Here is a 26,932-nt window from a genome sequence, read left to right as displayed (position 1 = left end):
GTTTTTGTTCATCAGTTTATGTTGTTCATTAGATTCCACAAATGAGTGAGATCATGTGATATTTATCTTTCTCTGGCTGGCTTATTTCGCTTAGCATAATGCTCTCCAGGTCCATCCATGCTGTTGCAAATGGTAAGAATTCCTTCTTTTTTAAAGCATCATAGTATTCCATTGCGTAGATGTACCACAGTTTTTTAATCCACTCATCTGCTGATGGGCACTTAGGCTGTTTCCAAATCTTAGCTGTTGTAAATTGTGCTACTATGAACATAGGGGTGCATATGTCCTTTCTGATTGGTGTTTCTAGTTTCTTGGGATATAGTCCTAGAAGTGGGATCACTGGGTCAAATGGGAGTTCCATTAAAAAAAAATACATTACTTCTTAAGAGCTAATATTATTGAGCTCTTGCTGCGTCAATCGGTCAGTTTTCTAAGTACTTTCTGTGACCATTCAGGTGCATCCTCCTTACACCATAAAATAGGTACCATTATTACGCTCACTTTAGAGAGAGAGTAACGTTAAATAACTTGCCCAACGTACATGGAGTATTTTGTATAGGGCCTCAGGATCAGGGGGATGTATGTGCAGAGCCACAAAGAAGGTGAGGACCCATTTGGGGATTTTAGGGGAAGGTTAGAAGTGCAGAGGGATTAAAACCCAAGAGTGGCCCATGCTCCTTCAACATGTGGGCCACAAATTATCAACATCAAAATCCCCCTGGTGCTCATGAAAAGGCAGATTCCTTGAACCCCATTAGGAACTCTGTGGGCGGGTCCTGGGAACCCAGGTAGGAATCAAGGTCCCATCTCCGCCCAGGATTCTTTCCTGTTCCCTGAATAGGTTTGAGCACCACTGGTCCACACCACCTGGTCCGATTTTACACTGTTTTCCCCACTCTGCCCCAAACTTGCCACCCGACTGCGGATGAAGACTGGAGGCCGCGCCACATAATCATAAGCAGGCCCTCCAGGCCTCAGTTTCCCGGGCGTTAAAAGGGGGACTCCGCGGGTCAGCGGCGCGGCCGCCAGGGGGCCTCGCGGGTCAATCACCCGGGGCCTGGGCGCCACCCACGCGGCCCGTCCCTGCTCCGCCCCCGTCCTGGCCCCGCGGCGCCGCCTACCCTCGCAGATCCGCTCCCACAGGGTCCTGCCCGGCTGCTCCGCGGCCTTTCCCGGCTCCGCGGGCCGCTCGAGGGACGCGGGGCACGCGGTGGGAACGAACTCCAAGGAGCCGGCCCTCTCCTCATGCTGCGCGGAGCGGCTGCCCACCCTCCCGGGCGCCGCCATGGTCGCGGTTTCCCTGGCAACCGCGCTTCCCGCCCGGCCACGACCCGGAAGAAGCTGTAACGCGCGGGCGACGGGCCGGCGTCTCAGGATCGATTTCCGGGTCATGGTGGAGTGTGTTCTGTGGCGGCGGAGCGGGGTGGCCTGCAGGTGAGGGCAATGACTAGGGGCGGCGGGGAACATGAGGGGCGGGGGGTGGGGGGGACTCGCGCGGCGAACAGAGGGCACAGCGGGCGGCCAGCACCCCAGTCTACGCCTCCCAGCCTCCTGTGCGCCCGCCCGGCCTGAGGCCGCCGCTTCCAGGAAGTTCTTCCTCCTTGGAGCCGGCCCCAGCTGGATCCTCCCCTTGTGTCTGTGCGGAAGCCGTGGCGAGGCGGAGCCTTGGAGCGACCAGCCTCGCCTCATACGCGCCTGCTTCCCGCTCGCGACCCCGGCGGGAGTGGGGCCCAGCTCGCAGTCCTGGGCCTCCTGCCAAACGCTGTTTCGCCAGTTGCCGCGTTGGGACCCAGGGCAAGTGAGTTCAAGTTTCCAAGCCTCGGTTTGCCAGCCTGAGCTACCGTGAGAAGTTAAAAGCTTTTGCAGGAAGCATTTGCGTTTGCAGGAGGCACGCTGTAAGGCCCTTTGCTCGTCCTTCTTGAAGGAGCGAATACTTTGGGGTCCGCGGGGTAGAAGAGGAGGGCTCCTCAGTGCTAAGGAGGGTGGATACCACGGCGTTCTGAACGGCAGAGAGGAGGAGAGGAGGATTCAGTTGACAACAATCTCCCCGTGGCCCCTATGTTTTTATTAGGCGTCTTGGCCACTCCTCCATCACAAGCGCTCTCTGGACTCCCTTCACTCCATCCTCTGCAGGTTTGCACCTTCTCCCTTTACTTTGCCAGCCCCTCTTCCTCTGCGCCCCTCCCCTTAAATGTTGTTATTCCCTAAGGTTCTGTTTCGGACTCTTTCTGTTCAGCGCTTAATTATCATCCATATATTCCAAAACTTATGTCGCTCGCGTCGGCCTAGTCAGCCCTCAGCCTCAGCCCCATATATCCACCTGCCTACCCAACATCTCCACTTGGGTATCTCAGAAATTCTGTTCAAACCAGAATGCCTCCATCCGCATCACCCCCTTCAGTTCCTTTGACTCAGGGATTAGTGCCAACAACCTGCAGTTACCCAAGCTGGAAAACTGTTCTTCAGAAAGTTTGCCAGTCTGGGTTAGAAAACCTTCATTACCCTATTACCTGTGTTATTAGAGGCCTGGTGCGGGGAGGGGGGGGCTCAGCCTGGCCTGCACCCTCTGGCAGTGTGGGGGGCAGATGCCACAGAGGGAGGGGGGAAAGGCTCCCCCCAGCGTGCTCATCAGTCTTGAGCTTGGCTCCCCCTGTGGGAGCACACTGACCATCAGGGGTCAGCTCCTGCATTGAACATCTGCCCCCTGGTGGTTAGTGCGCATCATTGCGACTGGTCTTCTGCCATTCAGTCAATTTGCATATTAGCCTTTTATTATATAGGATTACACCCCTTTCCCTCCCACACCTACTTGCTTGTAGATGGCAGGTGTTTCATCTTGTTCACCTTTGTATCTTCAGTGTGCATCCCTCATTCAGTGAGTACATATGAACACCTGTTACTTGCCAGGCACAGTTAGGCTCTGGGCGTAGAGACAGGCCTGGTTTTATTGTGCTTTGCTTTATTGCACTTCACAGGTATTGTGTTTTTACAAATTGAAGGCAACACCCTCCACCAGCAAAAGAGTTTCTGCTTGCTTTATGGTGCTGTTTGCTATATTACAGTGGTCCAGAACCAAACCTGCAAAGGCCTGCCTGTGCCTCAGAAAACAAGACAGGAGTGAATGAGTGGGTGTGCCCTGACTCTTGAGTGCTCTTGGAGCCGTATAAAGGCACTTGAACTCTACCTCAGGCCTGGCAGGTCCAGTGTGAGGCCCTGGGCTCTGATGCTGGAGAGCTGCAAGCTGAGAAGCTCTTGGCCTTGCCCTCCCACTGTTTAAACCTCCCATGAGGGCATGTTGTTTCTGGCTTCTGTGTTATCCAGGGAGCAGCAGGAACTGGGTGCTGACTAGAGTGAGAGAAACAGCCCAGCTAGAAGCTGAAATGTGTCCAGCCCCTTCTCACAGGCACCTCCTTGACATTGTCCCCCACCCCCCCCCCCCCATGAAGGTGCTGTGTGTCACCTTCAGTCATTAAATGTGAGAAATTTATTTGAAAATTAACAACAAGCTTGCAGGCTGGATGTCCTCATTCTCCCTCCCCTACTCCACCGTGATTTAGTTCAACCCCTCTTTTATGGACGAGGAAACTGAGGCCTGAAGAAGTCAATGGCTATGAGGCAAGACTATCAGAGTCACCACTTGAACACAGGTGTTTTCAGCTCTAACTGGAGTTCTCAACATACCTTGCTGCTGCTCTTATTACAAGTCATGGGGAAATAATAGGAATAATACCAGGGGTCCTCAAACTTTTTAAATGGGGGGCCAGTTCACTGTCCCTCAGACCGTTGGAGGGCCGGACTATAGTTTAAAAAACAAACAAACTATGAACAAATTCCTATGCACACTGCACATATCTTATTTTGAAGTAAAAAAACAAAACGGGAACAAATACAATATTTAAAATGAAGAACAAATAAAGTTAAATCAACAAAGTTACCAGTGTTTCAATGGGAACTATGGGCCTGCTTTTGGCTAATGAGATGGTCAATGTCCTGTTCCATATTTGTCACTGCTAGTCGTAACAAGTGATACAAGTGTGCATCAGTTAGTCTAGATCTGGTTGGAGATTTCAGATGTTTCATTCTGGAAAAAATCTGTTCACAGACATAAGTGCTGCCAAAGATGGTTGCCATTTTGAGTGCATGGTTCCTGAGATTAGGCTATGTCTCAGAGGGGAGAGATGCATAGAAATTAGGAAGGCTGCTTGACTTGAATGCGTCTTTCAGAGAGTCACAATTCTGCAGTTCAGCCAGTTCCATTTGGTAAATTGTATCCACATTTTCAATGTCAATAGAAAATGGGTTACGGAAAAGCTGTATGTCCTGTTCGTGGAGATGAAGCTCTTTAAATCTAAATTGGAACTCCTTTTGCAACTTTTCCAGTGAATCCACACATGTTTTGTTTGGGAATGCAACCAATGGTTTTTCCGCTAACAGATTTTGAGTTGTGGGGAGATGGCAGAAAATTTCCTCCTTCACTTGTTTGATGAGGTGGCCTAATTTTACTTCAAATGCTTTCACATGTGATTGCATATCACAGATGAGCTTACCCTTTCCTTGAAGTTGCACATTGAAACTGTTGAGTAGCTCTATTACATCTGTCAGAAAGGCAAGGTGCCATTTCCATTCTGCATCATTGAGCTCTGGTACTTCTTTGTTTTCTGAAAGCAGAAAAAGCTGTAATCTGTGGAAGTAAGTCATAGAAATGTTTCAAAACTCTCCCTTGACTCAGCCAACGGACTTCTGTGTGGTACAGAACATCTTCATAGGCAACATTTAGCTCAGACAGAAATTCCTGAAATTGTCTGTGGTTTAGTGCATTAGCTCTAATGAAGTGAACACAAGATACCACAATTTTCATAACAGAGTCCCACTTCAGTGATTTACTACACAGCACTTGTTGGTGGATGAGGCAGTGTATGGCTATTGGATAAGAATGTTTATGTTTGTCCATCTCTTGGTTAATGCGAGCAATTACTCCTTTCTTAGAACCCACCATGCTAGGAGCACCATCAGTTGTCACACTGGCTAGTTTAGCACAGTCCAGCTCCAAACCATTCACAGTTTGGCAAACCTTTTCATAGATATCCTCTCCTGTAGTTGTTCCTTTGATGCTTTGCAGTGCAGCAAGCTCTTCTGTGACTTCGAAATAGTCATTCGTCCCACGAATAAAAATTAGAAGTTGTGCAGAATCACGAACATCATTACTTTTGTCGAGTGCCAAGGAAAAATAGGAAAGTTTTTTTTGCGAAGTTTTGCAAATGCTGATGCAAATTGTCTCCCATTTCTTCAATCCTTCGTGTAATTATAGGTCCTGAAAGACTCACTGTACTAAATAAATGGCCTTTTCTGGACACATCTCTTTGGCAACAGAAAGAAGGCATTCTTTAACAAATTCTCCCTCCATGAATGGTCTGCCAGTGCACACTATTAGCTTGGCAACTTGAAAACTTGCTCGCAGTGATGAAATATTTAGCTGCTTCTGCTTCACAAAAGTATTTTGCTGAGTTGTCAATGTATTTTTCAGTTTTAATATTTTATCTTTTCTCACTTCTCCGACCAAACAATCATATTTATCTTTATGTTGAGTTTGATAGTGTCGACGCAAATTATATTCTTTGAACACAGACACTATATTCTGGCATATCAAACACACAGCTCTTTCCTTGTACTGCATGAAAAAGTAATCATAAGTCCACTGTTCTTTGAATATCCTACACTCCGAGTCAATTTTTCTCTTTCTTGATATCATTGTTTCCTAGGGATTCCAAATTGCTATTAGTAAAATACCAATATATATATGTACAGCGCTACAAAAACAATATACCAGCAATAACTGTGCCCACACAGAGACATATAGACTGCACTGCCCATCAATGCAGTCTGATCAGTGTCCATCAATGCAGCCTTGCCAGTCCACATCATTTCAGCCTCACCAGTGCCCATATTGATGGAACTCTGCTTTTACCTCAGGCTCACACTGGTGTGGTGTGGGAACCAGCAAGATTACAGAGCTGGTTCCTCCACCACCTTTTCAGTTCACACTGCCCTGTGCGAACCACACTTCGATCTGTGAACTTGCATAGGAATCTGATCTCATGGGTGAGAAGACCCATGCAATCAGATTCCACTGCAGGAAAAATGAAGGCACGTATGCCTTTTTTCTTCCGAATCTAATGCGAGTTCAGCCATACAAGCATATGGCTGAACTCGCACTGCTCAGAGATCTCAACAGTGTGAACCGGGGCTTACAGAACATACAACATCATACACAACTGAATAGCAATCAAAATATAAATGCACTTACTGTCAATTAAATTGGGTTTCCTACTCCTCGGCTGTCTGCAGAGCCGGATTAAGTTCCCATGGGGCCTTAGGCAGATTACCAGTTTGGGGCCCCCATGCGATAACACTGAGCACTGACCATTTGCATTAACACTGACCGCTGACCATTTGTGACAACACTGACCGCTGACAATTTGCATTAATACTGAGCGCTGACTATTTGCATTATCTCTGAGTGCTGACCATTTGCATTACCTCTGAGCACTGACAATTTGCATTAGCACTGAGCACTATTTGTGTTATCACTGTGATGCAACCCCCCCTAGAAACCACCCCCAACCAACTAACCAACTTTAAAAAAAAAGGCTCTCCTAACTTCAAAAAAAGGCTCTCCTAACTTCAAAAATAGGCACCCCCTATCTGCAAAAAAAAAAAAAGACCTCCTAACTTCAGAAAAAAAAGGCCCCCCTTAACCGCAAAAAAAGGCCTTACTAACTGCAAAATAAAAAAAAATAGACCTCCTAACTTCAAAAAAAAATAAATCCTAACTTGTTCTTACCTTTGTCCTCAGGCAGCAGCAGGCTCTGCACAGGCAAGCTCGTGACTCGTCCGATCACACCCGAGACTGAGAGGAGGAGTCGAGAGACAGAGAGAAGGAGGGGAGTCGGAGAGTGTGCCGCACATTCCACACATGCGCACTGCGGGCCAGGGATGAGTCGGCTGTTAAGCGGGACAGGCAGCAGCGGCAAAAACACCCGGCAGGCCGGTCAATGTCCTCGGGCCCGCAAGCCGTAGTTTGAGGACCCCTGGGATAATAAGTCAACCAGAGTGCAGGTTGGGGGAATTAGTTTCCAGACACAAAGCGGAAGAGCTGTTAGATGAACCAAATTAACGGGTTAATTTTGCCACAGTCACTGTCTGCGGTGGGAATGGGCAAGAAGGGCTGGCCTCAGGGTTTTTATACCATACCCTTCACCCATAAAAGGGGAGCCCTTGGGGGCAGTGCCTGATTTTTCTGGTTTGATTGCAGTTCTACCCTGTATGGCAGGCACAGGGTAGAGCAGTTGGTAAATTTCTGTTGAATTACTATGCTTAAAGACTTGAGGAGAAGAGGTTAAGAAAAAAGAGTTGCAACAGCTCTTTGAGAAGTGGTATTTCCCCCATTTTCCAGATGGGGGATTAAAGCTCAGGTAGAATAGGTGAATGACTTAAAGTAAGGGAGCAGTTTGGATTTGAGCCTGGGGCTGAGTGAATTTTAGCTCCATTCTATTTCTTTCGTCATATTTGCCCTGGCTCTAAAGGAATCATGCCCATTTTCCGATTCTCTACCATTTCAGACCATCTTCGCAAAGAAACATGGCTTTTGGAAATACCTAGTCGAACTGTACACAGGGTGGCGTGGTGTAGGGATAACTTATACCTTTTTCTTTTTTTTTTCAGGAATGGTCACCAAGAACCACAAAGGAGACCTGGGCCTTCGGCTTCCAGAGAAAAAGAAGAAGAAGGAGGTGGTGGTTAAAGAACCAAAATCTCAGTACTTGGTTTTGAACAGTAACAGTTATTACACTGAGGTCTGTCCCACCACAGCCATGTCACCCACGAAGAGTGTGATCCAAGGGCAGGCACCCGAGACCCCTCTAGTGAAGAAGAAGAAGAAAAAGAAGGAGCACAGCACCGTCTGTGAGGAGCACCTAGAACCTGAGACCACATTCCGTGCCAGGCAGACAAGGAAGTCTCCCATCCCCAGGACACAGGCTCTTGGTCCATCCGAGTTCCTCAATGGGGAGAAGAAAAAGAAGAGGAAGTCCTTGTGGCCTCTGGCCCTGTCTCCTGGTGTGAGGGAGAAGACCTCCCTGGACCCCAGACAGGTCGAGGAAGTGACCAGAGTTCGCAGAAAGCTCAAAAAACACAAGGAGAAAAAGGCCCAGGAGGCGGTAGCCTTCTCAGTCAGGGACCCTTGGGTATGTGAGGCTGGGGATGCCCTGCACGCATGCTCAATGGGAAAGGATGACCAGGAACAGGCAGCCTTGGTGCAGAAAAGGAAGCAGGGGGGCCCCAGGGAACACAACGTGAACAAGAAGAAGAAAAAGAAAACCCACCAGGAGGAAGACCCCCCCCTTGGCCACCCCAGGCCCTCCAGGTCCATGGAGAGCAGCCCTAGGAAAAGATGTGTGAAGAAGCCAGTCAAAGTTGAGGCTTCAGAATACATCCCAGTAGGAGATGGCCTCAAGGCCCCTGTGAGGAAGAAAATGAAGCCCACTAAAAGTGCCGAGGACCCAGGCACTGAGGAGCCAGCTCTGAAGAGGAAGAAAAAGAAGAGGAAGGAGAGCAAAGTAGCAGAACTTTGGAAGGAGGTAGGTTGTCCTTCAGGGTGGAAGTTGGGAGTGTGTGTGTGTGCGTGCACTCAACTTTTTAGTGTTAGAACCTTGTTTAAACTGACTTAAGCCAGAAGAGGGATTTATTGACATGTGTAACTGACTTCCTGAGAGATGAGTCTGGCCCAAGAGGAGGGGCTCAGTTAATACTGACTGAAGGACGAACCCCGGGAGCTAGGTCAGCAGGAAGGTGTCTGTAGGGCCTGTGCTCAGCTCTACCAGATGCAGTTGGGAAGGGCGATTGTCATTACGGAAGGACCAGGGGAAAGGGGCCGGCCTGAGGTCTCACTGTCAGAGTCCCTCAGAGGCTGAGCCAGTGAGCACAGCCACGTCAGAGAGTCAGTCAGTGAGGATGTCCCCTGGGAGCTGAGACCTGTGAGGGCTTCGGCCCTTTGTGCAGCTGAAGCAGCAAGTGCAGAGGCCCTGGCGGAACACAGAGACTGGGGTGGCGGGGCTCAGTGGCAACCATGGAGGACACAGAAGTCTGGATTTTGTGCAAATAAGATGGGAGCCCTTAGGAGTGTTGAGGAGTGGTGACATGATCTGACTGAGGTTTTTCAAAGAAGATATAGTTGACATAAAGTTGTGTATGTTTAAGGTGTACAGCATATTCTGATTGAATTTTTAAAGCTCACCTGAGTTGCTTGTGGGATGGACCAAGGATGGGGGTGGGGAAGCAGGAGTTAGACACTCATGGTTTTCTAGGCAGGTGAGAAGGCAGCAGCCAGGACCTGTGGGTGGGAGTGGGCGGTATGGAGGAGAATTGAGTAGGCTTAGGTTTGCTGGAAGTCCCACTCCCCACACCCATCAGGACCCTGAGCCCACCTCTGCATTTCCTGGCCCTTGCTATCTGCCCCATCTCCACCACCCCCCACCCTCCCCCCATAGGTGGGGCCCTTGGCCTCTCACTGGTTTGGTGTCACCCTGGGAGGTCAGTTGACTTGTAGCAGGAAAGGTCATGCACCTATCCTGAGTCGAGAGACCTAGGTTAGTATCAGCCCTGCCCCTGATCTGTGGGGTGGCCTCGTGATAGTCACTCCACCTCTCTGAACCTTAGTTTCTTCATCTGTCAAATAGGTCAGTGCCATGGTTTTGAGGGGAGAATCATGGAAGAGAAAGGATGTCAGATATTCTGCAGGTGATGGGGTTTGGGGTGGTGCTGGGGATCTTGGGTCTTTTCTGGACTCTCTCATGATCTCACCCTGCAGGGCTGCTGGGAGAGAGGCCAGCAGATGTTTGACTCTTACTCCCTTTGCTCTCCTGTGCAGGAGCCTGACACAGACTTAGAGGTGGTGCTGGAGAAGAAAGGCAACATGGACGAGGCACACATAGACCAGGTATGGCCCCATTCTCATCCCCCTCCCATGTGTGTTGCCAGGCCCCTCCTATCAGGCCACAAGGTCCTGGTCTCAGAAGCACCCACGACTCCAAAGGCTGTCAGGCCGGCTCCCGTGGCCCACCTTCCATGCAGGGAGCTCTGCCTTCGCCATGTCGTGGTGGGAGACCCTCACCGCCAGCCTGGCTGCGGGCCAGCTGGTGACTTGGAACCTCAGGCTGAGGCTCGCCTCCCTGTGCCCACTGCAGGGGAGAACCTAAAACCAGGGATGGGAACAGGGCAAGCATCCTTGAGAAGCATCCTTTGGTCTTCACCTATATGAGGGTCAGTGAGGTTAGTGACTGCCCTAAGTCACCTCGTTAGTAATGGTCCAAGGCCGAGTCTATGTGGTCACTTTGCTGTACTGCCAGGGTTGTGAAATACCCCAATTCCAGGAAGTCCAGCTCCCACTTATCAGATCGGGCCTAGACAGAAATGGATACTGGCTCATACCAGAACCACTTCTCTCAATGCTCCCAAACTGAGGCCAGGAGGTGCATCATGTAGGCTGGTGCACCCAGCTTCTTTTTGTATTAAATACTAGTGGCCCAGTCCATGAAATTCGTGCACGGGGGCGGGGGTGTCCCTCAGCCCAGCCTGCACCCTCTCCAATCTGGGACCCCTCGGGGGATGTCCACAGGGATCGGGCCTAAACCGGCAGTTGGACATCCTTCTGACAATCCAGGACTGCTGGCTCCTAACCACTCACCTGCCTGCCTGCCTGATCACCCCTAACGATTCTGCCTGCCGGCCTGCTCGCCCCCAATTGCACCCCACCCACTGGCCTTCTTGCCCCCAACTCCCCCCCCACCCCCCCCCCGCCAGCCTGATCGCCCCCAACTGCCCCCCCCCCCCCCCCGCCCCACCAGCCTGATCACCCCCATCTGCCCTCCCCTCCTGGCCTGATTGCCCCTAACTGCCTTGGCCTCGGCCTCGGCCCCGCCACCAGGGCTTTGGAAGGTCTCCCGGAAGGTCTCCTGGTCTAATTAGCATATTACCCTTTTCTTAGTATAGGTAGGATATGACATACCGCCATAATTATAACATATCTACCAGTATTATTCTATGAGAATACGTACTTCATTCGATAGGAAGGCATCTAATACATTGTATATGTTGTAAGTAGTAGGAAATACTGTATTCATAGCAATAGCATATACCCTGTGACTTCCCTTCCTGATTTGGGAATGGTTCCCCAGTTCTTTGAACGTTTCCTGGCCCCTGATGTATTTGGAAAGAAAATAGCTATGAGTTTGGAGAAATTAAATTACAATCATGACTCTAATTCAACTGCCTCCTGTACTTCCAGCCAGATAACAGGAAAAACACCCCAGGGCCAGCACCTTCTATGGCTGAGCTCTGGAGTGAAGGTCCGCGGCCCAGCACTAGGCGGGTGACGGCTACTGGAGGCACCTTGGGTCCGTCCTGCTGTCATCCGGTGACCAGGGCCCTCTGCTCCCAGCCCCTTGAGAGCCCCAGTGCCTCCTAACGGGTTCCTGAGGCTGCACCTCTGATCCCGCTGCCCTCTCCTCACTGGGGACCGGGGTGCGGGGGCGCGGGGGGCGCGGGGGCGCGGGGCGCAGGCATCCCATTTTCATTAAAATGTTTAACCTGCACCAGTTCCACCAGTGTCTGCAGGCAGCCCAGGGGCAGACAGTGATCCCCGAGGCGCTTGCCGTCCCCGCAAGAGCTCAACCACGATGGTCCGAGGTGAGAAGCCCCACCAGGCCCCGTGGCTGCAACTTGGACCTGCTTCTTTAACCAGGCACCTGGTGCTGGGCGGGTGGTAGGGGCGCTTCCTCCCCAGTCCGCACTGGAGCTCCGAGGGCCTCCCAGGGTGACAGCGGCCCTGCGCCTCCAACTCTCCCTCAGTCCTGCCAAGGCTTGCTTCTCACACTTGCTGAAAACCTTTCAGTCCACTTGCCATAGTAATCTCCGGCAGGGCTGAGGGGACTGGGTGCCACCATCTTGTGGCTATGGGCACGGTCATCTTTTTGGCGGTGTGACGGTCAATTTGCATAGTCTGTCTTTATTAGATATTTTTATTGACTTTAGAGAGAGAGGGTGAGAGAGAGAAAACATCAATGTGAGAGAGAAACATCGATTGGTTACCTTCCATATGCACCCCATCTGGGCATTAAACCCCCAACCTTGGTATGTGCCCTGACCAGGAATTGAACCAGCGACCTTTCAGTGCATGACCTTTTGGTGCACGCAACTACACTCAGCCAACTGAGCCACACCGACCAGCTTTTTATTTATTTACTAGAGACCCGGCACACGAAAATTCGTGCACTCGGGGCAGGGTCCCTCAGCCTGGCCTGTGCCCTCTTGCAGTCTGGGAGCCCTCAGGATGTCCGACTTATGGCTTAGGCCCGCACCCCATCGCCGTCCCCTCCCTCTGTCCGCTGGCATGCACCTTGGCTGGCCTGGTGCTGCCTGCTCTCCAGGCCACCCCCCCCCCCCCCGCCCACCAACTGGTCAGTCCGCTGTTCATTCAATTTGCATACTACACTTTTATTATATAGGATTTTTTATGTTTTTATTGATTTTAGAGAGGAAGGGAGTGGGAGAAAGAGAAACATCAGTGATATGAGAGAGAATCATCCATCGGCTGCCTCCTGCATGCCCCTCACTGGGGATTGAGCCCACAACCCAGGCATGTGCCCTGGCCTGGAATTGAACCATGACTTCCTGGTTCATGGGTCAACACTCAACCATGGAGCCACACCAAGCACGCTATACCCAGCTTTTTTTTCACTCCTCTGTTGATGGGCACTTGCATGGCTTCCATATCTTGGCTATCCTATATAATAAAGAGGTAATATGTAAATTGACCATCACTCCAACACACAAGATGGACGCCCCCATGTGGACACAAGATGGCCAGCAGGGGAGGGCAGTTGGGAGGGACCAGGCCTGCAGGGGAGGGCAGTGGGGGCAATCAGGCCAGCAGGGAAGGGCAGTTGGGGGCGACCAGGCCTGCAGGGGAGGGCAGTTGGGGGCGACCAGGCTGGCAGGGGAGGGCAGTTAGGAGCAACCAGGCTGGCAAGGGAGGGCAGTTAGGGGTGACTGGGCCAGCAGGGGAGGGCAGTTGGTGGTGACCAGGCCGGCATGGGAGGGCAGTTAGGTGTGATCAGGCCGGCAGGGGAGCAGTTAGGCATTGATCAGGCTGGCAGGGGAGTGGTTAGGGCAGCCGTGGGCAAACTACGGCCCGCGGGCCGGATCCGGCCCGTTCGGCTGTTCTATCCGGCCCGCGGAGCCAAAAGAGCGGAGGGTTCTCTTGCTCTCCCCTCCGCTCCTTTACTTTGAATTTATATTAGTTCACACAAATACTCCATCCATGCTTTTGTTCCGGTCCAGTTTAAGAACCCATTGTGGCCCTCGAGTCAAAAAGTTTGTCCACCCCTGGGTTAGGGGGTGATCAGGCTGGCAGGCAGAGCAGTTAGGGGCAAGCAGGCAGGCGAGCGGTTGGGAGCAGTCCTGGATTGTGAGAGGCATGTCCCAGATTGGAGAGGGAGCTGGCTGGGGAGAGGGTGCAGGCTGGGCTGAGGGACACTCACCCCCCTGCACGAATTTTGTGCACCGGGCCTCTAGTTGTAAATAATGCTGCATTGAATATAGGGGTGCGTTTATCTTTTCAAATTAATGTTTTAGATTCCTTCCTATACCCAGAGGTGGAACTGTTCAGTCATAATGTAGTTCTGTTTATTTATTTATTTTTGTTAATCCTTCCCCAAGGATATTTTTACATTGATTTGTTTTAGAGAGAGCAGAAGGGAGGGGGAGAGATGAAGAGAGAGAAACATCAGGATGAGAGGGACACATCAATTGGTTGCCTCCCACGTGCACATTTCCCCCCTCCCTACCCCTCCGACCAGGGCCAGGAATCGAGCCTGCAACTAAGGTACCTGCCTTTGACTGGGATTAAACCTGAGACCCTTCGATCTGTGGGCCAATGCTTTATCCACAGAGCCATGCTGGCTAGGGTGAAATAGTTCTATTTTTAATTTTTCACCAATAACTGTTTGTTGATTTATTGATGGTAGCCATTCTGGCAGTTGTGAGGTGATATCTCATTGTGGTTTTAATTTGCATTTCCCTAATGATTGCATTTAATTTGCAATATCACTGTGTCTGTATGTCCTCTTTGGAGAAGTGTCTATTCAGGTCCTCTGCCCATTATTTTTTAATAAGTTGATTAGGGTGACATTGGTTAATAAAATTATACAGGTTTTAGGTGTACAGTTCCATAATACATCATCTGTATGTTGTGTTATGTATTCAACACCCCAAGTCAAGTCTCTTTGTGTCACCGTTTATTCCCACTATACCCTCTTCTACCTTCCCTGATCCCCCTTCCCTCTGGTAATCACCATACTGTTGTGTGTGTCTATGAGTTGGTTTCTGTGTTGTTATTTTTATTAATCCCTTCACATTTTTCACCTGGCCCAGTAACCCCTCTCAAAATGAGTGTTTCTATTTTGTTCATCAGTTTATTTTGTTCATTAGATTCCACGTATGAGTGAGATCATATGGTACTTGTCTTTCTCTGACTGGCTTATTTCTCTCAGCATAATGCTCTCCAGGTCCATCCACTCATTCACAAAGGGTAAAATTTCCTTCTTTTTTATGGTTAAGTAGTATCCATTGTGTAATTATTTCAGAACATTTTTATCCACTCATCTACTGATGGGCAATTGGGCTGCTTCTAAATCTTGGCTGTCCTCCTATATAATAAAAGGGTAATATGCAAATCAACCCTAAAGGTGGAACTACCAGTAACGACTGGTCGCTATGTCACGCACTGACCACCAGGGGTCAGACGCTCAATGCAGGAGCTGCCCCCTGGTGGTCAGTGCACTTCCACAGGGGGTGTGCTGCTCAGCCAGAAGCCAGTTCATGGCTGGCCAGTGCAGCGGGGGTGGCGGGAGCCTCTCCTGCTTCTGCGGGAGCACTAAGATCTCCGACTAATGGCTTAGGCCTGCTCCCCGACCTGCCAGAGGGCACTGGATGGGCTGAGGGACAACCTCTCCCCAAGTGCACGAATTTTTGTGCACCGGGCCTCTAGTTGTAAATAACACTGCAATGAACATAGGGGTCCCTATATTATTTTGAATTAGTGTTTCAGGTTTCTTCGAATACATTCCCAGAATTAGAATAGCTGGGTTATAAGGCAGTTTTTAACTTTTTTGAGGTAACTCCGTACTATTTACCACAGTGGCTGCACCAATCTGCCTTCCCACCAACAGTGCTAGGGCAGTGGTCGGCAAACTGCGGCTCGCGAGCCACATGCGGCTCGCAAGCCGCAGTTTGCCACTCTGTTGACTAATGAGTTTGCCGACCACTGCACTAGGGTTTCCTTATCTCCACATCCTGGCCAATACTTGTTGTTTGTTGATTTATTGGTGGTAGCCATTCTCATTGTAGTTTTAGTTTTCATTTCTCTGATTAATGACGTTAAGCATCTTTTCATGTGTCTCTTGACCATGTGTATGTTCATCTGTATGTCCTCTTTTGAGGAGTGTCTGTTCAGATCCTTTGCCCATTTTTTAATTGGTTTGTTTTCCTGGTGTTCAGTTTTATAAGTTTGTTGTTTTTTTAAATATATTTTATTGATTTTTTACAGAGAGGAAGGGAGAGGGATAGAGAGGTAGAAACATCGATCAGCTGCCTCCTGCACACCTCCAACTGGGGATGTGTCCGCAACCAAGGTACATGCCTTTGACCGGAATCGAACACGGGACCCTTCAGTCCACAGGCCGACCTCCATCCACTGAGCCAAATCGATCAGGGCAGTTTATAAGTTTTTATAAATGTTGGCTATTAAGCCCTTATCAGATGTATCATTGGTGAATATGTCCTCCCATTCAGTGGGTTGTCTTTTCATTTTGTTAATGGTTTCCTTTGCTGTGCCAAAAATTCTTTAATATAGTCCCATTTGTTTATTCTTTTCTTTTGTTTCTCTTGCCTGAGGTGATATATCAGAAAAATATTTCTATGAGAAATATCTGAGATTTTTTTGCTGCTTGTGTTTTTTCTGGGATTTTTATGGTTTCAAGCCTGACATTTAAGTCTTTAATTCTTTATTAATTTCTTCTTGGGTATAGTGTAAGAAGGTGGTCTAGTTTCCATTTTTTTGCACATATATGTCTAATTTTTTCCAGCACCATTTATTGACTAGACTACCTTTATCCCAGCCTCCTTTGTTAAATAATAATTGACCAGAAAGGTGTGGGTTTATTTCTGGGTTCTCTATTCTGTTCCATTGATCTATGTGTCTGTTATTATGCCATCACCATGTACTTTTGATTATGATGGCTTTGTAATATAGTTTGATATCAGGTAGCTTGATGCCTCCTTGTTCTTTCTTAAGATTACTGACTCCTTTGCCCATTTTTTAATTGGATTTTTTTATGTTGAATTGTATGAGTTCATTATATATTTTGGTTATTAACCTCTTAGTGATGATATCATTTGCAAATATCTTCTTCCATTCAGTAGTTTTCCTATTTGTTTTGTTGATGGTTTCCTTCACTGAGCAAAATCCTTTTAGTTTGATGTTGTCCCATTTGTTTATTTTTGCTTTTGTTGTTTTTGTCCTAGGAGACATCCCCCCCACCAAAAACAAACAAACAAACAAAAACCTGCTAAGACCAATGCCAAAGAGTTTGCGGCCTATGTTTTCTTCTAGGAGTTTGATGATTTTAGGTCTTACATTTAAATCTTTGATCTATTTTGAGTTTGTTTGGGTACATGGTGCAAGAAAATGGTCTGGTTTCTTTTTTTTTTTTGCATGTATCCGTCCAGTTTTCCCAACACCATTTATTGAATAGACTGTCTCTACCCCATTGTATATTCTTGCATCCATTTTAATAGATTAATTAGCATACAAGAATGGTTTTATTTTTGGCCTCTTTATTTTGTTCCATTGATTTATGTGTCTGCTTTTTTGCCAGTGGCATACTGTTTTGATTATTATAGCCTTGTTAGTGTAGTTTGAAATCAGGTAGTAGGATACCTCCAACTTTATTCTTTCTTGAGATTGCTTTGGCTATTTGGGGTCTTTTGTGGTTCCATATAAATTTTAGGGTTATTTGTTCTAGTTCTGTGAAAAATGCCATTGGTATTTTGATAGGAATTGCTTTGACTTTATAGATTGCTTTGTTTGATATGCACATCCTATATAACAAAGAGTAATATGCTAATTAGACCGGAGAGAAGAATGACCTTCCAGAACGACCTTCTGGAACAACCTTCTGGAATGACCAGTGGGTGGGGGGCTGGGCCGCGAGGCCATGAGGCAGCCAGGGCTGCGAGGGCCTGCTGTTGCATGATTTTGTGCAGCGGGCCTCTAGTTTAAACAATATGTAGTGTTCTTGTTCATGAGCACAGTATATTCTTTTCTTTGTGTCTTCAGTTTCTTTTATCAATGTCTTAAAGTTTCATAGCTTTTACCTCCTTGTTTAAATTTATTCTTAGGTAATTATTTTTATGCAATTTAGATGGGATTCTTAGTTTTCTGATATTTCATTATTAGTGTATAAAAATGCATAGCTTTGCCCTAACCTGTTTGGCTCAGTGGATAGAGTGTCGGCCTGCGGACTGAGGGGTCTGGTTCAGTTCTGGTCAAGGGTATGTACCTTGGTTGCGGGCAGATCCCCAGTGGGGAGTGTGCAGGAGGCAGCTGATCAATGTTTCTCTCTCATTGATGTTTCTAACTCTCTATCCCTCTTCTCCCTTCCTCTCTGTAAAAAAATCAATAAAATATATTAAAAAAAGAAAAAAAAGAAAAGTGTTTAAAAAATGCATAGCTTTCTGCATACTGATTTTGCATCCTGCAACTGTACTGAATTCATTAATTCTAATAGTTGTGGTTTTTTTTTTTCTATCTTCATCTGAAGATATGTTTCTTGATTTAGAGAGAGAGGGAGAGGGAGGGCAGGGGAGAGAAAGAACATCAATGTGAGAGCGAAATATCAGTTACCTCCCATACTTGCCCCAACTGGGGATCAAATCTGCAACCTAGGTATGTACCCTGACTGAGAATCAAACCTGCTACTATTTGGTGTACAGGATGATGTTCCAAGTAACTGAGGCCACCCGGCCAGGGCAGTTTCTAATAGTTTTTTAATGGAATCTTTAGGGATCTCTATATATAATATCCTGTTAACTGAAAATAACGACAGTTTCACTTCTTTCTTTTTTACTTAGAAGTCTTTTATTTCTTTTTCCTGTCTGATTGCCATGCTAGGACTTCATATTCTATATTGTCTAAAAGTGATGAACCTGGTGTTCTTCTTCCTGATCTGAAAGAAAAAAATTTTTGGTTTTCCCCTTTAAGTATGACATATTACCTGTGGGTTTCTCATATATCGCTTTTATTATGCTGAGGTATATTCCCTCCCTCCCCATTTTGCTGAGAGTTTTTATCATAAATAGATACTGAATTTTGCCAAATTTTTACTTATCTATTGATATGATCATGATATTTATTTTTCATTTTATTTGTCTGGTATATCACATTAATTGTACCATCCTTGCATACTTAGAATGAATCCCATTTGATCATTGTGTATGATGTTATTAATGTATTCCTGAATTTAGTTTGCTAATATTTTGTTGAGGATTTTTTTAGATAAAGAATGAAGATGTTATTAAAAATAAAGTGACTTCTTTTTCTGGGCTCATTCATCTTTTTAAATTGAATTCATTTAATTAAAATGAGGGAAATAGGTTAATAATATGTTGAGGGATTTTGCATCTATGTTCATCACAGATATTGGCCTTGTAATTCCTTTTTGTCTTTAGTATCTTTGTCTGGTTTTGGTATCAGGGTAATGCTGGTCGTATAAAATGAGTTTGGGAGCTTTCCCTCCTCTTGAGTTTTTAGAATAGTTTGAGAAGGATAGGTATTAATTCTTTCTTAAATGGTTGGTAGAATTCACCTGTGAAGCCTTCTGTACCAGGACATTTTTTTTTTTTTTGGACATTTAATTATGAATTGGAGTTTACTCAAAAAATTAAAAATGGAACTCCCATTTGACCCAGTAATCCCACTTCTAGGAATATATCCCAAGAAATCAGAAACACTAATCAGAAAGGACATATGCACCCCTATGTTCATAGCAGCACACTTTACAATAGCTAAGATTTGGAAACAGTCTTAAGTTGCCCATCAGCAGATGAGTGGATTAAAAAACTGTTGTACATCTACACAATGGAATACTACACTGCTGTAAAAAAGGCATTCTTACCATTCGCTACAACATGGACGGAGAGCATAATGCTAAGTGAAATAACCCAGTTGGAGAAAGACAAATATCACATGATCTCACTCATTTGTGGAATATAATGAACAACAGAAACTGATGAACAAAAATAGATCCAGAGACAGAGAAGCATCAAACAACTGTTAAACTTCAGAGAGAAGGCAGGGGAGGTGGTGGTGGTGGTGGGGTGGGGGTGGGTAAGAGATCAACCAAAGGACTTGTATGCATGTATATAAGCATAACCAATGGACACAGACACTAGGGTGTGAGGGCATGTAGGGGAGAGGAGGGAGAGGCTGGGGAGAGGTCAATGGGGGTAAAGGGAAGACATGTAATACTATATGTAACACTTTAAACAGTAAAGTTTTTAACAAGGAAATAAAAAACAAAACAAAAAAGTAGATTTAATAAATGAATTTGGCAATGTAGCAGGATACAAAATTAACACCCAGAAATCGATGGCATTTTTATACACCAATAAAGAACTCCCAGAAAGAGAAACTAAAAAAAAATCCCACTTACTATTGCAACAAAAATATTAAGATACTTAGGAAAAAACTTAACCAAGGAGTTAAAAGACTGTACTTAGAAAACTACAGGACACTGAAAAAAGAGATAGAAGATATCAACAAATGGAGCAATATACCATGTTCATGGATTGGTAGAACCAACATTATTAAAATCTCCATACTACCCAAAGCAATCCATAAATTCAATGCAATCCCTATTAAAATACCATTGGCATACTTCACAGATTGAGAACAAACACTCCAAAAATACATACGGAACCAAAAAAAGACCCAGAATGGCTGCTTCAATCTTTTGAAGGAACAAAGTTGGCGGAATCACAATACCAGAAGATGTTCCAAGCAATTGAGCCACCTGGTCAGGCCAGGGGCTTGTCTTTTTTACATTCTTTGTTTTAAAGTCTATTTTGTCTGATAAGAGTATTGCTACCCCAGCTTTCTTTTTATTCCTCCTTTCATGGAATAGCCTTTTCTAGGCCTTCACTTTCAGTCTGTGTCTTTCAGTCTAAAGGGAATCCCTTGCAGTGGGCATACACTAGGTCAGTGGTCGGCAAACTCCTTAGTCAACAGAGCCAAATATCAACAGCAACGATTGAAATTTGAGAGCCAAATTTTTTCAACTTAAACTATATAGGTAGATACATTGTTATTAAATTAATTAGGGTACTCCTAAGCTGGCCTAAGAGCCACACTCAAGGGGCCAAAGAGCTGCATGTGGCTCGTGAGGCGTGGTTTGCCGACCACGTCTTGTTTTCTTATCCCTTCTGCTGCCTCCTGTCTTTTTGTTGGAGCCTTTAGTCCACTTGCACTTAACATAAGTATTGATAGGTGTGTGCTTATTGCCATTTTGCTAATTGTTTTTTGGTTGTTTTTGTTCTCTAGTTTCTCTCTTGATTGCCTTAGATTTGCTGGTTTATTTCAATGTTATATTTGGGTTCCTTTCTCTTCATTTTTTTTTTTTCAGTATTTTTTTTAGGTTTTTGGTTTGTGGTTACCATGAGGAATGTATATATATGTAAATACAAATATAAATGTAAAAGATACGTCAATCAGTTGCCTCCTGAATGTACCCCAACTGGGGCTAGGGATGAATGTGCAAACCAGGTACATGCCCTTGACTGGGAATCGAACCCCTGACCCGTCAGTGCTTGGGTCAACACACTAACTACTGAGCCACACCCGCCAAGGGTTTTTTAATTCTTTATCAGGCAAATTACGTACCTTCATTTTATTAGCGTTCTTCTCATTCTTTCATTTGGGGCATATACAGGCAGACCTCGGGTTACGTCGGATTCGACGTACGTCATTTCGTGGTTACGTCGCCATCTCCCATTTTTTAAAAAAAAGTTCTGTCATTTTGACGTATGTACATATGTGCTTTATGTTTTTTATTATTTGTTTACCACAAGTAAAGGTCAGGAATTGTTATCTTTTAAATTTTTTTTACTGTTTCACTTCATTACTGCTGTGTATGTGCTCCATGTGAATGACATAGGTGCTTATGTAGGTGGGACTGCGGGAACGGATCTCCGACGTAACCCGGGGACCTACTGTATCTCCCCATTTTACCTGACTTTCTGTGTTTATTCCTATGAATTAGATGAAATAGCTCTCTCCCCCAATCTTGAAAAAGTAGCCTCTGACCCTGGCCAGTGTGGGTCAGTTGGTTGGATGTGGTCCCATGAACCAAAGTGTCATCATGCCCAGGTTGCTGGCTTGATCCCCAGTAGGGGGCATGTAGGAGGCAGCTGATAGATGTTTCTCACATTGATGTTTCTCTCTCTCCCTCTCTCTCTCTAAAAACCAGTAAAATCATATATATTTTTTTAAAGTGGCCTCTGTGTAGACTGTGTGCTGGGCTATATGGCAGGTTGCTGGTCATCTGGTTGGGTGTGCTCAGGGCCTGGTTTGCTGCCTGGCCAGAAGATGTGGGTTTCTGGTGAGGGAGGCATCCTGGTGTTTGCCTGCCTCTTTGCCCTGGTTACCTGGGTGGGCCTGCTCAGTATCCAGGTATCCATAAGGTGCTCCCTGTTGCTTTTGTTGTCTGTTGCACAAGCTGGGTCTGAGCAGGGCTGCTTGGGTATGCACATGGCAGCACCCTACTAGCTCTGCACTCGCTCCAGGCGACGAGATTGGCACACACCCAGTATGAGCATGCAGCATCCTGATGTACCTGCTGGATTAGTCTCCAGGTGCTGGGCCCCTTCTATGCACACTGTGGCGTCCGCGTCCTGCTGGCACTAGTCCAGGTGGGGTGGTTGGGTTTACACTACGGTTGCCCTGCAGGTGAACCCGAGACCCTGGATAGAGCTTCCACCCACTATTAAATGAAGGGGAAACGTAAACAGTGGCACTCACCGTTCCTCCGGTCCTGGAGAGCTCCCCAGCTCCCAAGAGTGTGCTCGGTTCCCAGTATTCTCTGAGGTCTCTTGATTGCGGTGCAGAAGCTGCGCAGTTGGCCCTCAGTTGTTTCTCAGGAGGAATTGCTCTAGTGTACTGTACATCCCATGTGACCTTGGGAGGGCAGCTCAGTGTCCTCCTATGCCACCTTCTTGGATCTGCCTCTTGAAAATTCATTTTTAAGGAAAGGCTCGGCAAGGAGAAGTGAGGCCTGACTGCTTTCAGGCTCAGGGATCACAATCCTTAAGATGCTCAGAGCTCCGCCCTAACCGGTTTGGCTCAGTGGATAGAGCGTCGGCCTGCGGACTCAAGGGTCCCAGGTTCGATTCCAGTCAAGGGCATGTACCTTGGTTGCGGGCACATCCCCAGTGGGAGGTGTGCAGGAGGCAGCTGATCGATGTTTCTCTCTCATCGATGTTTCTAGCTCTCTATCCCTCTCCCTTCCTCTCTGTAAAAAGTCAATAAAATGTTTAAAAAAAAAAAAAAAAAAGATGCTCAGAGCTCCTTCAGACGAATGCCTCCCCCAAGTTGCAGCTGAGTAAAGCTACGCTCTCCTGTCACCCTCCAGTCCCTCTGCCCCATCTTTGTTCTGGGTTTTCAGCTCAAAGGATAACTTCTGTGTCTCATTTCTTTTTGTCTTTTCTCCCCCTTGCTCAGGTGAGGCGAAAGGCCTTGCAGGAAGAAATTGATCGTGAGTCAGGCAAAACGGAAGCATCTGGAACTCAGACGTGGACAGTAAGTGTGATGCCAGCACTCTTTGAGGCAGTCTGTCAGTGTCCTGAGCCCTCCCCTTCTGGCAATGTGAGGAACTGAGTGATGGAGATCCCCCACCCCCTGCCTCAGACTGTCCTGAGTTCATTTCCTTCCTAACCCTGGGATACATGACTTCAGAGTTCTCGTTTTCTTGAGGAGCTGAGTTCTTGCCTCTCCACAGACTCAGAAAGGAAGGGCTTCTTTTCTTATGTCACTGCTCTGAGGGGCTCACCTGTATTTTCGTGAAAGTGGGTGATTTGTGCTCTGGACAGGAATCGTGAGCCCTAAGTTCAGGGTCTGGCTTTAGCCTCTGACTTGGCTGTGTGACCCTTTACTTCTCTGAGCCTCCACTCACTCCCTTCCTGCTACAAATTGGGTGCTTCTGTGAATAGAAATGTATTTCACATTGCTACTTGCCCTACTCCTCATCCTCCTTCTCTAACTTGACAATAACTTTGGGCTGGTGGATGGATGGGTGGCCAGGTGGTGAGGTGTGCTGTGCTGGAGGTGAGGTGTGCCAGGCTATTAGCCATGAATTAGGGGAGGAGTAAAGCGGGCGGGCAGCTTGGCGTGTGAAAGGTGCTCTCTGGTGCTGGCCAGATGTGAGATGGGATTCTACTGGGGTCACTGATTAGGCTTGTGTCCTAGTTAAGCTACAAACATATCAGTAAAGTGGGAGGAGTAGCCATATTCCTGATGCAGATGGAGCAAGTGTCTGGTACGGAACAAGCACTTAATTAGCTGGGTCCTCCCTGGGGAAATGGTTCGGGGAAGGGAAAGCACATTGGAAATGAGGAAAATAACACCTTTTTTCTCTTAACACAGGGAACTCAGTTTGGCCAGTGGGATACTGCTGGTTTTGAAAACGAGGAACAGAAGCTGAAATTTCTCAAACTTATGGGCGGCTTTAAAAATCTGTCCCCTTCATTCGGCTGCACCCCTGACACGACCAGGAGGCCCAACATGGCGCTGGACAGGATGGCGGCCAGCAGCCTGCAGCAGGACTATGCGCGGGCCCTGAGCTGGAAGCATGGCGGGCACGCCGGCCTCGGCTTCGCCACCTCAAACAAAGTCTTCTATATCGACAGGAATGCTTCCAAGTCCATCAAGTTTGAAGATTAAACTCTACTGTCTTGTCTCCCGAGTCAAAACTGCTTTTGTTATTCAGTTACGCAGATGAGAGCCTCTGACCAGTGTCTCAACTTGAGCTCCTGCGAAGGTTAAGGAAGACTCTGGATGTGCTGGACAGCCTGGTTGGGGGCAGCACATGGTTCAGGAGCCGAGAGAACATGCGAGTGGCCAAAATCCACTATTTTCTGTGCTAGCCCTCTGTCCCTGATTGAAGACATCACTGTGTATAAATATCAGCTGTTTGTTGAAGACTTGGTATGTGCCAGACACATACTAATATGTTTTACTTGCATTGACGTATTTAATTTTAATTATGCAATAGGTGCTGTTTTTATCCCCATCTTACAGATGAGGAAACTGAGGTTCAGGGATAAAGTAATAACATTGTCCAGGGTCACCCAGCCACTAAGTGCCAAGTGTACTTTTGTACCTCAAGCCCTACATTCACTGCTCTGGATGTCCCCCTCTGGGACTTTCTCCCAGAATACTCACTGGGGATAAAAAGACCTGATTGAAGGAACACAAGTCTATTACATGTCTAAATCTCAAACAGGAAGTAGAGTTAGTGATAAGTAGAATAACAAGCTCACTTTCCTTTCCCATCTTGGAGTAGCTGCAGGCAAGTAAGCATCTGAATCGCCACCAAGTAGGTGTGGCTGCCCCATGCGCCGTGGGGACCATGTCCCAGCCTGAATTCCACAGCCAGCCTCAGAGCTCTAGGTACAGAGACCCTGACCACCTTCTCCCCATTCAGCTGGAATTTTGCTTCCCAAAATACAGGTCCTGATCGGGACATTTTCACATCATTTGGCTGAATGCCTCCTGCACACACCCATTCAGGCAGGCCTACATGGCCAGGAGAGTCCGTCTCCGATGGCAGGAAGTTCAGCATCTCACTAGAGAACCGTTCTTTTCTCCCTGCTCCATCAGTGGCTCCTCAGACCGGTGGAGGGATGGCCATAGCAATTCCAGGCAGCTCATCAAGAAACTAGAACATTCCAGAGGAAGATGGAAACCCTGTGGCCCCTGACACGGAGGAAGGTTCTCAGGCCAGCCAGCCAGGAGTAGTGAGGACGGATGCTGGTGGGAGGAACAGGGGCAGAGGTGAGGCAGGCCTGCCAGGGCCCTGGCAAGCAAGCATGGCCAGGAGCCCTACAACTCTGCCCTGGCCAGTGCTGTTCAGTGGTTAGAACATCGGCTTGTGCATCAAAAGGTCACGGATTTGATTTCAGGTCAAGGCTAGGTACTTGGATTTTAGGTTCCATCCCTGGCCTGATTGGGGAGCATGCAGAAGGCAACCAATCTATGTCTCATTCAGACATCAATGTTTCTCTCTCCCCCACTTCCCTCCCCTCCCCCTCTGTCCCTTCCACTCAAAAAAAAATCAATGGAAAATATATTCTTGGGCGTAGAAATCAGCCTTGCCAGGCCACACAACAGCAGCTCTGGTGTATGTATGACCCACCTACTCAGATTTTGGAACTAATTCTGTTTGAAGTGTACTGCCTCAATGTAGAAGTAACTTTTTAAGGCACATAATTTGTGATTTTGTGAATTTTTTCATTTAGATAGTATCGTAGTAAAAGTGGTATTGGAAATAGTTTTGTGAAATAAAGGCCACTTGGGGGTGTTCGGGCGATGCAACATGCTCTGAATTTCTGTGTATTTTGTTCCATGAAGGGCATTCTTTGGTACCTTCTGTTTAGTGGACGCCATTTCTCATCAGAAGTCCTTGTGGGTGGAGATGCCACTGTTAGCCAGAAAATCTACAGGATGTTCTTGGTAGTGAACTGTTAAGACGTTAGTTTATATAAATTTATTTTTAAAGTTATCTTAGCCACTTTTACTGAGATTGGCTGTGTGAGTTGTAATCATGTGTTTCACAGGGTGGAGACAAATGTAATCTATGTCCAGTGTATGTCCAGCACAATAATTTGGGTGCTTTTAATCTACAACTTTGATGCATTCTCTTCAACAGCCAATCAATATTAATACTCTTATTGATTCAAAATAAAATGTCAGGGGAAGCTCATCAGTGATAATACAGTATCAGGCTCCAAGAGACATGGTAAAAAGTAGACAGAATCACATGCTATTTAGAATTATGGCTGCACAGCAAACCAATATGTTTAGAAACATTCTTCTGGATGAAGAGAATCAGAAGCAATGAAATGAATAGCCATGAACATAAATACCCCTTCAGGAGGTTTATTCCATTATTACAGGACATGTTTGAAATCCAATCAAGAGCTGCTTTTTGATAGAAAAATTTTTGAGCCTGCCTTTTATAAATCCTCCAGGGTGCTGTAGGATTACAAACTCAAATTAGGGAGAGCAAACAGTGGCTCTTTTAAGGTTCTTTTTCCAATTGAAAAAAAAAAAAAACCCACCCTCCAAAAAGAAAGATGTTACTTGTATCTTGCCACTCAGTGAACAAGATGGGATTTAATGCTCTTACAATGCCACTTCTTCATGTCAGAATAACCTGGGTAGAGGCCAAGGCTTAAGCCAACTGTCTAAAAAGAAAGTAAAAAGCAGGTGTTTTCTGGATTTGGCACCAGAGCCCCTGGGGCAAAATCAGGTCCTTGTTTGCAAGGGAAGCCTGAGAGCCAGTTCAGTCAGATGAGTCATATCTGGTTGTTCGCCTCGCTTCTTGATGTACTCCAGAGTTTTCACCTGGGAGGAAAAGGAAGGACCCATCTCCTTTCTGTTCATAATTCCCTATCCTCAGAGCCAAGGCTGCAACAAACGAGCCATGCTGGGACCGTCTGCTTTTTTCTTAGCAGAGGACAGGTCAAGTCTTTGGAGGACAAGGAG

General features: G+C 46.8%; 3 protein-coding genes across 26 annotated transcripts in view; 1 reads left to right on the top strand and 2 right to left on the bottom strand.

Annotated features, from left to right (window-relative positions):
* The window catches only part of IQCK (IQ motif containing K), a 140,838-nt gene extending 139,512 nt beyond the window's left edge, over positions 1-1,326 (bottom strand). For 7 of the 8 annotated variants that reach the window (XM_080681865.1, XM_080681871.1, XM_080681870.1 and 4 more), the window contains exon 1: positions 1,122-1,316. In XM_080681865.1, the coding sequence (XP_080537991.1) occupies positions 1,122-1,287 (166 nt within the window). In that variant the 5' untranslated portion in view covers positions 1,288-1,316. Of the gene's footprint in view, positions 1-1,121 lie in introns of all 8 variants that reach the window. The other variant, XM_080681872.1, reaches the window with a different exon arrangement.
* KNOP1 (lysine rich nucleolar protein 1) lies at positions 1,155-25,763 on the top strand. 14 transcript variants are annotated; one of them, XM_080681848.1, is made up of 8 exons: positions 1,155-1,434; positions 2,072-2,133; positions 6,854-7,048; positions 7,723-8,636; positions 9,926-9,994; positions 11,653-11,742; positions 22,889-22,966; positions 23,810-25,752. In XM_080681848.1, exons 1-8 carry the CDS (start codon positions 1,286-1,288, stop codon positions 24,104-24,106), a joined length of 1,854 nt encoding a protein of 617 aa, XP_080537974.1. In that variant the 5' UTR covers positions 1,155-1,285; the 3' UTR covers positions 24,107-25,752. The 14 variants fall into 14 exon arrangements, with proteins under 14 accessions (XP_080537974.1, XP_080537980.1, XP_080537986.1 ...); XM_080681859.1 differs by lacking the exon at positions 1,155-1,434 and adding an exon at positions 1,534-1,798; XM_080681854.1 differs by lacking the exon at positions 2,072-2,133 and having other exon boundaries at positions 1,357-1,434; positions 6,854-7,116.
* The window catches only part of VPS35L (VPS35 endosomal protein sorting factor like), a 147,667-nt gene continuing 133,320 nt past the window's right edge, over positions 12,586-26,932 (bottom strand). For 2 of the 4 annotated variants that reach the window (XM_080681845.1, XM_080681847.1), the window contains exon 32: positions 26,293-26,791. In XM_080681845.1, coding sequence (XP_080537971.1) covers positions 26,693-26,791 — 99 coding nt within the window. In that variant the 3' untranslated portion in view covers positions 26,293-26,692. Of the gene's footprint in view, positions 12,839-25,919; positions 26,792-26,932 lie in introns of those variants that run through there. The other 2 variants (XM_080681846.1, XM_080681844.1) reach the window with 2 other exon arrangements.

This window comes from Plecotus auritus, assembly GCF_963455305.1.
Source record: "Plecotus auritus genome assembly, chromosome: 7".
Taxonomy (NCBI): domain Eukaryota; kingdom Metazoa; phylum Chordata; class Mammalia; order Chiroptera; family Vespertilionidae; genus Plecotus; species Plecotus auritus.
Note: the sequence above shows the minus strand (reverse complement) of the source record. Positions and strands in the feature narration are given on the sequence as shown.

Excerpts from the sequence above, each read along its gene's own strand:
- KNOP1 (XM_080681848.1), top strand. The coding sequence starts at position 1,286 with ATGGTCGCGGTTTCCCTGGCAACCGCGCTTCCCGCCCGGCCACGACCC. Across the intron at positions 2,134-6,853 it reads CTTCACTCCATCCTCTGCAG|GCAGCAGCAGGCTCTGCACA; the intron begins GTTTGCACCTTC and ends CTTTGTCCTCAG. Across the intron at positions 8,637-9,925 it reads TAGCAGAACTTTGGAAGGAG|GAGCCTGACACAGACTTAGA; the intron begins GTAGGTTGTCCT and ends TCTCCTGTGCAG.